General features: G+C 43.1%; 1 protein-coding gene across 1 annotated transcript in view; it reads right to left on the reverse strand.

The window, feature by feature from the left end:
- The window catches only part of igsf9b (immunoglobulin superfamily, member 9b), a 147,901-nt gene that overhangs the window by 28,336 nt on the left and 103,261 nt on the right, over positions 1-16,304 (reverse strand). The window contains exon 4 of the mRNA XM_034169805.1: positions 13,736-13,882. Coding sequence (XP_034025696.1) covers positions 13,736-13,882 — 147 coding nt within the window. The remainder of the gene's footprint in view (positions 1-13,735; positions 13,883-16,304) is intronic.

Consider the following 16,304-nt stretch of genomic DNA (forward strand, 5'->3'; position numbering starts at 1 on the left):
ACAGCTATTTCCACATCAGTATCACCAGTGGTGGTGGGCAGATCGATCCAAATATTGATAATATCAATACCAACGTTGGTATTGATATTGATTGGTATCGGAATGAGATTGATACTTTAGTTTCAGTTTCTACTGTGTATGCACTGTTGCATTCAGCAAAGAGTTAAGTGGAGAAATGAAGAAAAACACTTTCTACTTGAAATTCTACATTTTTTTTTTATAACATTTGTTTTAAAGTGCTGATTTTGTACACTTTGTTTATTTAAGAAAAAAATCCAGAAAATAAGTGCAATGAAGGGAGAAAATTTATTTAATTTTTGTCTTTTAGTTTCTGAACTCTCTACCTGAAAAAAATAAATTTGTTCTGGAATGATAATTTTGTGCACTTAAAGAAAAAAATCCAGGCATGGCAATGTGTGGCAAAAATTGTTTTGGTACTGTTCTATTGTTTCTGAACAAAAACTTGTAATATGATAATAAAGTTATCTGTTTACATATAAAGTTTGCCCAAATTCTGTCCTAGGTTTGGACTAATTAATAAACCAAAGAAAAAAAACCACTTAAAGGTCATGAAAATTCATTAAGATTTAGCCATTTGATAATGTATCCATCTTAATTACTAAAAAGTTGTCAGTAATCTGCATTGATGATACTGGCCCTGTAGTTACTTGGTATTGGCTCAGTATCAAATCTTGCAGTATCACACACCAGTAACTGCGACTATCACACCACACTCTCCTATTGTTGGACAGTATGTCCCATGACCTTGTCCACCCCACTTGATAACTTCATATCTCTGTCTGGAGCAACAGGCATCATGATACATACTGTTTTTTGCTTATCATGCTACACAAGACACAGACAGAAGGCAGAACACAGTTTTGCATGACACATTCAGACTGTTCAGATAAACAACGCGAGCATGTCACCTGCATACAAATGTCAAATGCAACACTTTTCCAACCCATCACATAACTCTACTGATCCACGCACAGGGCAAGGCCCGCTCACCTGGTTGTGGGCCGAGAGCAGGCTTAAAAACGTAGGCAGGGTGCAATGTCATGACTCTTGTATGCAGGTCCAGGGTGGGGGGTGGAAATGTTTGCTGCAAGAGTCCAGCGTTGTCGTAATGCTTATCTCTTCATTCCTGCGAAGGTATCTTTTTAATACTACGAGGTCTGTGAGCAAAGTATCGGACCTTTTTACTTTTTCAAAAACCATATGGATTTGAATCACGTGTGATTGCATCAGACAAGCTTGAACCTTCGTGTGCAGGCGTGAGTTTTTTTCACGCCTGTCGGTTGCGTCATTCGCCTGTGAGCAGGGTTTGTGTGAGCAGCGGTCCACCCCTCTTGTCAGATTTTTATTGCGAATAAATGTCTGAACGATTGGAGCTTTGCTGCATCAATTTTTTTTACAGAAACTGTGAGAGACCTCCAGGTGGACACCGTTTCGGAAAATTAATATGGCTTTCAGGGACGATTTTATGGGGATTATACAGGTTAAGGAGTGTTACTGCCGCTTTAAGGGACGGCCCACAACTGCTGAGAGCGCAGTGCGCTCCCAGCGCCGATCGACATGCTCAGACACCGCTGAAACAACCCAGATCATTCCAACGTGAAGGCTTTGTTGATCCGGGGACCTCGTCTGACTTTTATAAAAAGGCAGAAAGACGTGGACATCAGCACTTTTTCGGCACATTCCACTGGTTACAGGAGTTTTTTTTCATGGAAAGAAAAGCGGAGGGACGCGCCACGGAGCCGTTCATTATGCGGCACAAATCCACCTCCATGTTGGTCTCACAGGACGGCTTTCAGGTGGATTTCAGATGGATTCTGGTTGTTTTTCAGTCATGTGATTATCCGATTGTGATTGTGCATGAGCTGGACATGCCTGAACATGTCCTGAAAGGCTTCATCACGGCGTTGCTTTGGTGCCATTGCGGCTCCACCGCGATGCACGGAACTCCTCCGCACGTCTGTCTTAAAGTGCTGATGTCCACGTCTTTTCACAATTCCTGTGCTAGTCAGACGACATACCGAATCAAGACAGCGTCCAGTTTAGAAATGAACGGCACATTCCACTGTTACAGGAGTTTTTGTCATGGAAAGAGGAGCGGCTCTGCATGGCGCAAAGCAACGCCGTGATGAAGCCTTCCAGGACATGTTGGGCCATGGCCAGCTCATGCACAATCACAATCGGATAATCACACGACTGAAAAGCAACCGGAATCCATCTGAAATCCACCTGAAAGCCGTCCTGTGAGACCAACACGGAAGTGGTTTTGTGCCGCGTAATGAACGGCTCCGTGGTGCGTCCCTCCGCTTTTCTTTCCATGACAAAAACTCCTGTAACGGTGGAATGTGCAGTTCATTTCTAAACTGGACCTGTCTTGATCCAGTATGTCGTCTGACTAGCACAGTAATTGTGAAAAGACGTGGACATCAGCACTTTAAGACCGACAGTGCGGAAGAGTTCCGCGCATCGCGGTGGATGCCGCATGGCGCAAAGCAACGCCGTGATGAAGCCTTCCAGGACATGTTCGGAGCCTGTCCAGCTCATGCACAATCACAATTGGATAATCACACGACTGAAAAGCAACCGGAATCCATCTGAATCCCCTGAAAGCCGTCCTGTGAGACCAACACGGAGGTGGTTTTCTGCCCGCGTAATGAACGGCTCCGTGGCGCGTCCCTCCGCTTTTCTTTCCATGAAAAAAACTCCTGTAATAGTGGAACGTGCCGAAAAAAGTGCTGATGTCCACGTCTCCTGCCTTTTGTGAAAGTCAGACGAGGTCCGGAACAACAAAGCCTTCACGTTGGAAATGATCTGGTTGTTTCACGGGGGTCTGAGCAATGTCGATCGGCGCTGGGAGCGCGTCGTGCTCTCAGCAGTTGTGGGCCATCCTTAAAGCGGCAGTAACACTCCTTAATCTGTATACTCCCCATAAAATCGTCCCTGAAAACCATATTAATTTTCCGAATGGTGTCCACATGGTCTCTCACAGTTTCTGGGAAAAATTGATGCAGCAAAGCTCCAAATCGTTCAGACAATTTATTCGCAATAAAAATACGACGAGAGGAGGTTGGACCACTGCTCACACAAGCCTGCTCACAGGCGAATGACCGCAACCGACAGGCGTGAAAAAACTCACGCATGCGCACGAAGGTTCAAGCTTGTCTGATGCAATCACACGATTCAAATCCATATGGTTTTTTGAAAAAAATAAAAAGGTCCGCTACTTTTCTCACAGACCTCGTATGGTTTTTGAAGTCCATTTCCTGCCCAGTCTCTGAGTCTTCAAGTTCACTCACCACATTAAATCGCAGGGAGGGGTCAGAAGGCAGAAAGTCCCCCTACAGTATCGCAGAACCTCCAGGTACACAACACTGATTAAATTTCCTTTTGTCTTTACAGTTCTTCACAAAGATTTTAAAGGGTCATGGTCTCAGCTGAGCAACTGAACAGCCGAGACCATGAGCGTTTAATCACTGTGAGAAATGCTGTGTCTTCAGATTCAGTGTCTATTAACACTCCTGGCCAGGCTGACAGCTGCATTACCACCACAATCTGGCAACCACCATAAAACATCACAGAAGAAGAGTTGTTCCTACTTAGGTTGCAAATACCTTTGTCTGAGATGATGGCACCTAATTATTAAGTAACCATGAAGGGCACGTGAAATTAACCCCCCCATGTTACTCCAGAGTCTACAAAGATGACAGAACAAAAGTCATGGCGATCGGATGAGCCATTTTAGCGGGATGCAGGATCACATGGACATATAGATATATAGCCATATCGATCCCATGACCTTCTTGCTGTGAGGCAACAGTGCTAACCACTAAACCACCGTGATGCCCTGTCGACAGAAACTCAATATCCCAATGATGCTGTTCAGCTCAATTCAAATTACTGATTGTAGGGTCTTGTAAGATATCTGCATTTTGAGGGGCCTGGTCAACACATATACAATTTGTGTTTCAAAATCAAATCAATGATGCCAGAATAAACAGCATTGTTTTAACTACCATGGTTCAGCGTCTAAGCATTCTTACTCCATCACAGCATCTTAGCTGAATAGAGGGGAAAAAAGATATATGGAGATATGCTTTGCTGATATTTTTGGCTGCATTACTGCTGCTGTCATCTGCATTCTGGTCTGAGTTTGAAAATAAACAGGACTGAGTTTCACCATAAGTTGGATTCAGATCACACCCACACACAAAGCAACAATGAAGCAGGTGCAGTGAAGATAATGTGCTACTGTGTGTTTTCTTAATGACGGCATAATTCCGACCAGAAATTTTGGAAGAGTAAATCCAAATGATGCTTTCTTTCAAAGATGCACCTCACAGCTCCACTGCATTCAGAATGATTTTGGTTTACGCTGAATGAGATGAGGGAGCCCAGTAATGTTAACGAGATGGCATGTCAACTGTTTTAAGACCATTTGTTTATTTAAGGGCAGTATTTGCTAACAGAGCCTGGGAGTTCATTTTGTTTGTTGTTCATTTATAGCTTATTTCTTGGGGATATTTTAATATTTGTTTTTTACTACATTCCATTTGTGGTGCCTGACTATTATTATTAATTAAAACCATTACTCTTTGAAAGGATTATTTGCATTATCAGTTGAAGGAAATGGTGAAATGACGATGGCATCATTTAGCTAAATTACATCTGAGGTGATTATGCAGATGACTCCCAAATCTTCCTTCCCATTATAAGAAATGTGAACTGCCTTAAACTTTTAAAATTTTAATGAAAGTAAAATGGTGGTCATGCTTTTCAGACATAGCAGTGTCCGTGCTGTTCGTTTTCTGGACCTGGGCCATCTGTAGCTGTATTTAAAACCCACAGTTACCAAGTTCAGTGTCAAACTATACAGTGATTTTAGACTGGATAAACAGATAAATTCTGTTGGTATGTAGAGTGTCCACGAGGTTTTGCCCAACCAAGAATAAACTACAACTTTAATGTCATTCTTTTTTCAGTATAATCCCCATGTAAGTTCACACACGTTTTTCAGTGTCACTGCAGTACCTTGATACCATTCTCATAGGAGGTCTTATCTTGGAGCTCAAGGAAGTCATCCACTGCAGATATAACATCATTATCACTATTATAATGAATTCCAGCAAGATACCTTTACATGTTTGGAAACAGATGGAAGTCTGAAGGAGCCAAATCAGGGGAATAAGGTGGGTGGGGAACAAGTTCAAACCCACATTCATGAATGTCAGCCATTGCAATAACTGAGGTGTAGACCGGAGCATTGTCCTGATGAAACAGAACACCTCATTGGAGCATTCCACACCGCTTCAGCTTTATTTTCTGACGCAGTTGTCACAAAAAGGAAGCATAATAGGCCCCATTGATGGTCTGTCCCTTCTGGAGATAGTCCACCATTATGATACCCTCAGCATCCCAGAAGACAGAGGCCATGACCTTTCCAGCAGTTGAGACAGCTTTGGCTGTCTTTGGCAGGGGAAAACCTAGATGTTTACATTGCTTTGACTGTTGTTTGGAGCACTTTTGAAGTGATGGGCCCAAGTCTCATCCATGGTCATGAATTGCCACATGAAGATAAAGCCAAAGGTTGTCCCTTGATATGTGGAACCTCATGTGTTTCTGATTGGCCGGGAGAAGCCTTGGGAGCCATCATTCGGAACGTTTCATCATTCCCAGTAGTTCTTTCAGAACTGAAAGAACTCTCTCCTGGGAAATGCCTACAGTTCTGGCTATGTTTACTTACTCTTCTGTGAGGAGTATATCAGCATAAGAAGTGACATCCCTCCCCAAAATGTCCTTACTATGTCCTCATGGATCCCCTTCAGAGACATTCTGTTTTTCCTGAGATACTGAATCACAACACACCAACCAGCTTTGACCATTTGCCAATCTGATACATCCCTACTTACTTCATTGGAATATTGTGTCGTGCAACATTGCAACAGTGATGTCAAAATTTCACACATTCTCAAGAGAAATGCTAGTTTGCTCAGAATGAAAAAGATGGATAAGCACTCCCTTTCGAGTTAGGCCCCAAAACCTTCAATCACCCCTCAAAAATCTAGTTTTTAAAGATCTTAGGCTTGTTATCCAAGGGTTAAATCCATTTTATCTCATAAGATTCTTGAACATATTAATCATGCTTTTATCACAACTCGTGAATGCTGCATTTACACATAATGAGACAGGTCACGAATGCCACAATTCTTGGCCGCCGATCACACGTGTGATGATTTGTGGCAGAGGTTTCAGGTGTCCTCAGGAACTGCTGCAACCTGTTACCCACGCATTTACGATTAATGGCACATACGTTGCTGGTGATTATCAGGAACCATTACGCATGGTCAAGAATAATGTGCCGCGCTGTTGCACGCTATTGCACCTAACAGTGCATTGTTACATTCTGTCATCTTACCATTAGTTGCTGAACAATTCAGATTGCTCCAGTTTACTTCTCAAAATCCACAGCAGAACTTTGTGACTGCATGCTTAGTTGGGCTCTGCGCCACAGGAGGGAGACGAGAGAGCCAGATGTGTGGCTCCATGTGGCTCTCGTTTTCCCAAACATCAGGCACAGCAGCAGCAGGTGGGTGGAACACCTGCAGGAGCGTGCCGATGAGCATTGGAATGAAACTTTTAGTGGACTTGGCGTCACTGTCCTTCTTCAGCATACTGCAGCAATGAAACCGAATGTAGCGCAGGAGGGTTTAATTGTGCATACGTCAGAGAGAACATGGTCACAGGATCACCACTAATCAAGACGATCAACATGCTCAGTTGCAACCTCCACGACATGAGGGGTGGGGCGTGACATTCATGGAAGATTTTTTGACAGCCAAAAACATGCTCCACGAAAATCACAAATATCATGCACCAACCGCGCGCTATTAAGAAACCTATTCAGATGCATTAAGTCCGTTAAGAATGTCAGGAATGTGCCAAGAATTACACAAATAGGACATTCGTAACGCATCCTGCCTATGTGTAAATGCAGCATAAGACTACTGCAATGCCACTACATGTCCGATTCTTAGCCATACCTCTCTTGCATGCTTACAGTTAGTCTAAAATGCTGCCTCTTCTCTTTTAAACAAACACTTGCAGTGAGAGCACATTTCCCCTATTCTTGTCTCCCCTACACTGGCTTGCTGTTTCCTTTTAGGATTCATTTTTAAGGTTTTGCCGTTTGTTTTTAAGTCTCTTAAACACCAACCTACATATCCAACCTGTTCCAGCCATATGTTCCATTGAGGTCACCAAGGTCTATGGATCAGCTGCTCTTAGTCATAGCTAAAACATGACTAAAAACTAGAGGTGACTTTCTCTGTTGTAGCTACCAAACTTTGGAAAGAGCTCCCGCTATATGTTAGGTTAGCACCCAAGTTGCCTATTTTTAAAAGTCTTTTAAAAACACATCTTTACTCTTAGGCTTTTAACTCAGAATGATAGTGGTGTGGTCTTGTGGAATGTGTGTTTTGTCATGCCTTTTGTTTGTATTTATTGTTGTTTTTATTGCCTTGTTTATCTGCTGTACAGCACTTTGTTAAACACTACTGTTTTTAAAAAGTGCTCTGTTACTAAAACTGGATCGGATTGGATCTGTCTTTTAAATAAAAAGTCACTGTTAAAGGCCTCATGACATTCACAACTCCCAACCTGTGTGTCTAGGAGAGAATCCATGCAGTCACGGAGAACATGCGAATGCCACACAATCCTACAATTATGATGCACTCATTGCACTGAGAGGAGCTTTTGATGAAATGTCACATCAGAAAACCACTCAAATTCTAAAATATACTCATAACTCTAAATGTTAAGACATTTCTTTTAAAATTGCTGGCTATTACCTTGCAGCTGGGTTCTGCCCCCAACTTAATGCAATTGGATTTATTTAAATCTGCACCGAAACCTTTCACAAAGTTTCATGAAAGTTGGTCACTTTTGCGTAATCCATGCAAATAAACATGTTTTTTTCTTTGGGCAGATTGAACAGGTCCACTATTTTGACATACGTCTTCTTTCTCCAAGGACAAGGCTCTGTGTCTTGTTCATTTTTTGGCAAAAAAAACCCATTTTGAGCGAACATTTATTCAAAGGAAACACAATACGAGGGCTGTCCGTAAAATATAGATCCTTTTATTTTTTTCAAAAACTATATGGATTTCCATTCATATGTTTTACGTCAGACATGCTTGAACCCTCGTGCGCATGCGTGAGTTTTTTCCACGCCTGTCGGTGACGTCATTCGCCTGTGAGCACATCCTTGTGGGAGGAGTCGTCCAGCCCCCTCGTGGAATTCCTTGTGTTGAGAAGTTTGCTGAGAGACTGGCGCTTTGGTTGATCAAAATTTTTTCTAAACCTGTGAGACACATCGAAGTGGACATGGTTCGAAAAATTAAACTGGTCTTCAGTGAAAATTTTAACAGCTGATGAGAGATTTTGAGGTGATTCTGTCGCTTTAAGGACTTTTCACGGTGCGAGACGTCGCACAGCGCTCTCAGGCAGCGTCATCAGCCTGTTTCAAGCTTAAAACCTCCACATTTCAGGCTCTGTTGATCCAGGACGTCGTGAGAGAACAGAGACGTTTCAGAAGGTCGGTTTCGGCATTTTATCCGGATATTCCACTGTTAAAGGAGATTTTTTTTAATGAAAGACGTGCGGACGGGTCCGCGCGTCGGGACACAGCCGACGCGGCGGCACAGGAACAACACCTCCGTGTTGATAACCATTTGTTAAAATCCAGTTGGCTTTTGATGGCTTTCAGTGGAGTGAGTATATGAGAAATTGTTTATCAGCTGGAGATGTTCCAACTTGTCCTCAAGGCTTCCAACAGAGGTGTTTTTCCTGTGACGGAGCGTCGCAGCGGCTGCAAGCCGACGCTGCAATCCGCCCGCACGTCTTTCATTAAAAAAAATCTCCTTTAACAGTGGAATATCCGGATAAAATGCTGAAACCGACTTCTTCTGAAACTTCTCTGTTCTCTCACGACGTCCTGGATCAACAGAGACTGAAATGTGGAGGTTTTAAGCTTGAAACAGGCTGATGACGCTGCCTGAGAGCGCTGCGCGACGTCTCGCACCGTGAAAAGTCCTTAAAGCGACAGAATCACCTCAAAATCTCTCATCAGCTGTTAAAATTTCACTGAAGACCAGTTTAATTTTTCGAACCATGTCCACTTCGATGTGTCTCACAGGTTTAGAAAAAATTTTGATCAACCAAGCGCCAGTCCCTCAGCAACTTCTCAGACAAAGGAATTCCGACGAGGGGCTGGACGACTCCTCCCACAAGGAGTGCTCACAGGCGAATGACGTCACCGACAGGCGTGGAAAAACTCACGCATGCGCACGAGGGTTCAAGCATGTCTGACGTAAAAACATATGAATGAAATCCATATAGTTTTTGAAAAAAATAAAAAGGACCTATACTTTACGGACAGACCTCGTACATGCACTGATGTCACACTATTATGTGACCAAAAGGTGTTTAGTGTTCATTTGCAACTTGATGCAGTGAATGCAGAACTTTCATTTATCAGAGTACAATCATATCAAATCCTCATTTCACATATACAGCTTTGAACAATACTGTCTCATAACTGCTGTGTATGAGTGAATGAGAGGGGAAAAAAGAACCCGGAGAGAGGGGCTGCTACTGTATGTATGTACAGTAGTGTTCAGAATAATAGTAGTGTTATGTGACTAAAAAGATTAATCCAGGTTTTGAGTATATTTCTTATTGTTACATGGGAAACAAGGTACCAGTAGATTCAGTAGATTCTCACAAATCCAACAAGACCAAGCATTCATGATATTGGACAAAAAAAACTGGGTATAAAGGTAGAGTTCCACAATAATAGTAGCATCTACTGTTGATGCTACAAACACTTAAAACTATTATGTTCAAACTGCTTTTTTAGCAATCCTGTGAATCACTCAACTAGTATTAGTTGTATAAACCACAGTTTTTCATGATTTCTTCACATCTGCGAGCATTATTTTTGTTGGTTTGGAACCAAGATTTTGCTTGTTTACTAGTGTGCTTGGGGTCACTGTCTTGTTGAAACACCCATTTCAAGGGCATGTCCTCTTCAGCATAGGCAACATGACCTCTTCAGAGTATTTTGACATATCCAAACTGACCCATGATAATCTGGTATGAGATATATAGGCTCAACAACCACAGTAGGAGAAACATGGCCCATATCATGATCTTGCATCACCATGCTTCACCGTCTTCACTGTGAACTGTGGCTTGAATTTAGCATTTGGGGTCGTCTCACAAACTGTCTGCAGCCCTTGGACCCAAAAAGAACAATTTTACTCTCATCAGTCCACCAAAATATTCCTCCATTTCTCTTTAGGCCAGTTGATGTGTTCTTTGGCAAATTGTAAACCTCTTCTGCACGTCTTATTTAACAGAGGGACTTTGCAGGCGATTCGGTTGCAAATAAATTAGCTTCACACAGGCGTCTTCTGTCACAGCACTTACAGGTAACTCCAGACTGTCTTTGATCATCCTGGAGCTGATCAATGGGTGAGCCTTTTGCCATCTGTTATTTCTTCTATCCATTTTGATGGTTGTTTTCCGTTTTCTTCCACGCATCTCTGGTGCTTTTGTCCATTTTAAAGCATTGGAGATCATTGTAGATCTCCACAGCCTATAATTTTTTGCACCTGCATATAAGTTTTCCCCTCTCCAATCAACTTTTAATCAAACTACGCTGTTCTTCTGAACAATGTCTTGAACGTCCATTTTCTCCTCAGGCTTTCAAACAGACAAGCATGTTCAACAGGTGCTGGCTTCATCCTTAAATAGGGGACACCTGATTCACACCTGTTTGTTCCACAAACTGACGACTCACTGACTGAATGCCACACTACTATTATTGTGAACACCCCCTTTTCTCTACTTTTTTTTTTTTTTTTTTTACTAAAGCCCAATTGTCATAGCCTTAAGAGTGTGCATATCATGAATGCTTGGTCTTGTTTGATTGTGAGAATCTCTGAATCTACCTGTACCTTGTTTTCCCCTGTAACAATAAGAAATATACTCAAAACCTGGATTAATCTTTTTAGTCCACATAGACACTATTATTCGAACACTACTGTATAATGAGCAAACCTGGTGATGCACCCATAGGTTTTCAATGGAGACCTGAAACAGTCGATATGAAGCCTGTATCTGAGGGTCACCACTGTTGCAGCATTGGTAGAGCTGATTCTGCTTACATCATCACAAACTCATACATAGATAAAAAGAGGGCAAGCATGGAAAACTCCTGTGTGTGGTTAAAGAAGCCAGAACATGTCCCCTATCTTTGACTACGAACTCGCCAAGGCTAAAGCCTCGGTCCCCACCGAATAATAAGTCATGAATAATGAGCCACGCATAGGTGTGTCAGGGATTATTCAAAGAATGAGCCACGTACCTCACATGTGCCAGGTATCAGCCCTCTAGTGAGCCCTGTCCAGCCTCGAATGGCTCGTGTGGCTGCATATGAATCCACGTCAAACCACATATGATTCAGTAGCGCCATGTAACGTGACGTTGGTGCATGTTTTAGGCATGGGTTTGGTCCAAACATCCAGCCCTCCCACACTCGGTCCTTTTAAAGTGTGGGCCTTCAATTCACAGCATCCATTCAAGATGTCACACAGTCCAGCCAGTGTGCTCGTGCGCCAGGCTGCTGTTCACCTCTGTTCCAGAGTCATTAAATGCACCACACCAGCTAGACCCGGAACCACGGTTTCCTGGACAGTTGCCTCTGCGCTCTCGCTGGCTTTATTTCTTCTGCAGCTTTCCAGTCATTTTGACACCGTGATCCAACTTATTAACTTTGTGTTCGTCCATTAATGTCTGCAACATCGCTCTTTTGCGCCCTTGCGGTCTGTGTGTCCTGGACAGTCGCCTCTGTGCTTCCTCTCTTGTGAGCTGACGTTCTGCAATAAATGCTCATCTTGAGTGCAAGTCAGTGCAAGTCAGTGCATCAGTGCGCTCAGAGTGGGCCTCATCTGATCCATTATAACAAGATGTTAATCTATCATAAACATACTTTTTCAGCTGCTTAAAGGAGGAATGACACATGCAACTGTTTTACCAACAATACCTATTACAATATAAACATTACAAACAATCACCTTTTATGCCGCGTTCACACTGGACGCCATGCATGCGATGGCGGTGAAAGGTTGCCATGTAATCCTTATGGAAGGACGCGCTGTGGTATCACAAAAGTCCAAGACACGCAATGCGACGCAATGGACCGCGAATAAAGCGAGGTGAATAAAGTGATTTTGAGCAATTGGCGTGTTTGTGGCACGATATTGCATTGCATCACGATACACCAGGCGATGATGGCTCGTCCATCGACAGGCGAGGGATGGCGAATTTGTGGCGTCCGGTGTGAACGTGGCATTAGGCTGTTCCAAATACTTTGTCCACCTCAATGCACGAGACAGAGAGAGAAAAAAGCTCCAAACGTCCTCTGTGATTCCAGAAGCGATTAGAGGTGTTTTCAAAATCCAAGCTCTGACCAGAAAATGATTAATCTTCTACAAAATAATTATTTTATATACAGTGCCCCGGCGCACAAAGCAGGTGAGATTGTAGTGCGCAAGAGGGCTGAGCCGCTCCAAAAATAGCCAGTCCAGTCCTCGTAGCCACCAAGTGATCAGATCATGGGCTTTTAACAGCCTCGTCCTCACTACTAACATGCCTCTAAAATCCTCATTTGTCCCTGTAGTACCTCGTACACAAACTGCCCCACGCTGTTGTTGCTAAATTTTGAACTTCTTGAAATTAACGCCACGCTCAGAGATGAGCCTCGTTAGCTGAATATTCTGCCTCTAAGAGCCACTGTTCTCCACGATTGTTGAATAACTGGACTCGTACAAAAAAAAACATGCTACGTGGCTCATTCATCTTCATCATTCAGTGGACCAGGGCTTAACAGGATAACCTCTATTCAGATGTTTATTAAATCATATTTTTGGGGACTGCACAGTGGTTCTCATAATGGTTCACTTTGGTGTGTGCGGGCATTACCAGTGGTGGTCACAGTTCCACTAATCTGCTAACCGCTAATTAGCGAAGCTAACTTTCTTGTTAGCAGAGGAGCTTTTCAACTAACTTTGAAAACCACCAGCGGACCAATTAGCTTCCGCTAAATTTAGTTCTGCTAACTTTCAGTCTGTAAAGTAGGAAAAATAAGCAGGGCAGGTGATCACCAGGAGAAGAGTTGAAACCCACAGGTACAGCCCATACTACCTTAAATGTGTGCTTTTCAAAACAGTTCCTCTTCAAATCAATACACAAAGGTGGTCAGGTATTTATTGCAACCACAAGCTGCACCGTTGGAGTCACTCAGTAATTCTCTTGAGGGTAGGTTCATTAGTGAAACCACCTGCAGAATGTGGACCAGAACCTTCATAGTATGGATGTGAAGAGCCACACATATGACTTTATCGATTTCTATTTATTCGTAAATTAACTCTTATGTGTACCTCAGACCACAGGAGGTCTGGTGCAAAGGCAACGTGTGACTGCCATGTGCAACATATGAATAGAACGTGAAACAAAACCTGTGGTTACTCTGCAATAATACAGGGAAAATGGTCAGACAGCCAGGTTTCATGCTGTGTGTGTTCTAAATAAGGACAGCGGCAGCGAGAAGCAATGAAAGGAGCCCCTCCGGAGTCCACTAAACCCTGCAGTGCTGCACCTGTGATGGAGAGGAAGGTCCATGTCCCGTTTTGAAAGTCATCAGTTTTGCTGTCCAAGAGTAGGATGCGGCATTCAAACCAGCCCTCGTCATCTAGGGTTAGCCCTTCCACTCGCAGAGAGGCACCACGGGTCAGGGACACACGACCTGGGGGAGGAGAGTTGAGATTGGGAGGGGATGACAGAGACAGAGAGAGAAATACAGGCAGACAGGCACTGTCAGCATATGTAGGAAGTGGGATTATTATACAGGCATCCAGCACCACAAAGACCAGAGTCAGTCATAAGGACACAGACTGGGGCTCTGATGTTAACAAATAACTAACCTACGATAATAATTTATGTAAACAGGCGAGGCAAGAGACAAAGTATGTGGGCTTCAAGATAGGGAAAGGCTGTGGTTGTGCACTGCAGTGCAAATCAATCAACTGACTGCTGCAAGATCACTGAGGAAGATGATGTATCTTTGAGAGTTTGGACAGTGGAGCTGAAAACTATGACAGGATTATCGGGAATACTTCAAGGCAGCCATCGCAGAAATAGAAAAGTTTGTTTTCTGAAACAAATCAAATGTGTTTTTATCACCGAGGAACATTTAACTCAAATTAACAAAGCTAAGAACTCATGGCCACACACACACACACACACACACACACACACACACACACACACACACACACACACACACACACACACACACACACACACACACACACACCTCTCTGTACTTCTTACGACTTCTTGTCATCCTTTGAAACTTGATCTGCTGGTTGCCTGGTGACTGCAGCCCAGTTTTCAGAGTTTATCCTTCTCTACCCACCCCTTTCTTTTATTTTGTCTCAATGAACTCTCTTTCAGCCCGCCACTCTGAAGGCTATAAATGACATGAGGATGCATGTGGGGAAGGGGGTGGGGGGGCACACTGCTCATACCAGTTCCTGGCCAAAGGACTTTGAAAGTAAACAGGGAGGAGCAGAGGAGGAGAGTGTGGAGGAGTTTCCGGCATCCCATCATTCTCTGTGTCTGCTAAAATGTAGCACAAATGTGGAAATTGTTGCACTAAAACATTTCACAATGCGGTGCAGAATAATTAAAATGTCCTAGAATCAGAATTGAGGGACTTGCCCGTTAGAGGTCAATGGATGGTTTTAGCAGAACAAGTGTTTATTTGTACCAGAGATATGAACTGGTTTCAGGTTTCTTTTTGTGACAATATGATGCATTAAAAAAAAATGACACACACACACACACACACACACACACACACACACACACACACACACACACACACACACACACACACACACACACACACACACACACACACACACACACACACACACACACACGGCGACAATGTTCCCTGGTCCTCTACCTAGGCTGGTCTTCCAGGCAAGTCTAACTGGGAGGAGGCCCCATGGAAGATCCAGGACATGCTGGAGGGATTATATCTCCCATCTAACTTGGGAACACCACTGGATCCCCAGGAAGAGTAAGAGGACTTGACAGAGAAGAAGAGGACTATTCCACAGAATGTCATACCTTCCAGTTTCATCCCAAATAGCAAATGGGGGCATGCTCTGGAGCATCGTAGTAACGTCTTGATCCATCTTTGTCAATCTTGAACAAACTTGGTATATTTAGTAGTTACACCCATCACTGGCACCAGATTAGAAATCAGGATCCAGTTTTTGAAATGTTCAAAAATTTTATCAGGATTCTAGAAATCCCCGATAGGACACGATAATGTCCGGGTATAAGTAGTCTTAACAGTGTCACTCATGTTCAAACTTCTTTAAATGGGGTATTCGTAGTGACTACAGCTTGAAACTTGTTTGATGATGCTCCATCAAGGGAAAAGTTTTAACCCAAAGCAGCGGTTATTGCCGAGGGCGCAGCTTCTATTGTTTTCGGGCTGGTTGGCAGGTCTGCACTTTATAAGTCAGCCTGTTAGGAAGCAAAACAGATTAAGCTGTTTCATCCCATTTTTGTACTTTTTTGGATCGTGGGCAATCATAGTAGAATGGCACCCTGTGGAATAGTGGTGTAAGGAAGTGGGCTGAGCTACTTGGTCTCCTGCGACTGACGGCATCTCTGCAATGCTTATAAAAGCATGTGCAGAAGAACTGGCCCTTGCTTGGTGTCCTGTCTTCCAGCAGTCCGTAGACCTTCATACTGTACCAACCCTCTGGAAAAGATCCATTATTGTTCCAATCGCCAAAAAATCGTGCTCACTTGGAAATAATGACTATAGGCCAATAGCTTTAACATCTGTTGTAAGCAAGTGCTTTGAAAAGATTATGCTATTTTTCCTTAAGACGGTTGTTAACCCTGTACTTGATCCATTCCAATTTGCTTATAGGCAGAGTAGAGGCACTGACGATGCCATTAACAGCTTAACCCACTTTTCACTTAAGCACTTGGAAGATCCTACTGCTTATGCACGGATTTTATTGGTTGATTTCAGCTCAGCCTTTAATACATTACAGCCATACCTGTTGTTGTCCAAGTTAAAGGAAATGAATGTTAACCCACTTTTAATCAGATGGTATCATTCCTTTTTAACTAAT

The sequence above is a fragment of the Thalassophryne amazonica genome, chromosome 5 (genome assembly GCF_902500255.1).
Source record: "Thalassophryne amazonica chromosome 5, fThaAma1.1, whole genome shotgun sequence".
Taxonomy (NCBI): domain Eukaryota; kingdom Metazoa; phylum Chordata; class Actinopteri; order Batrachoidiformes; family Batrachoididae; genus Thalassophryne; species Thalassophryne amazonica.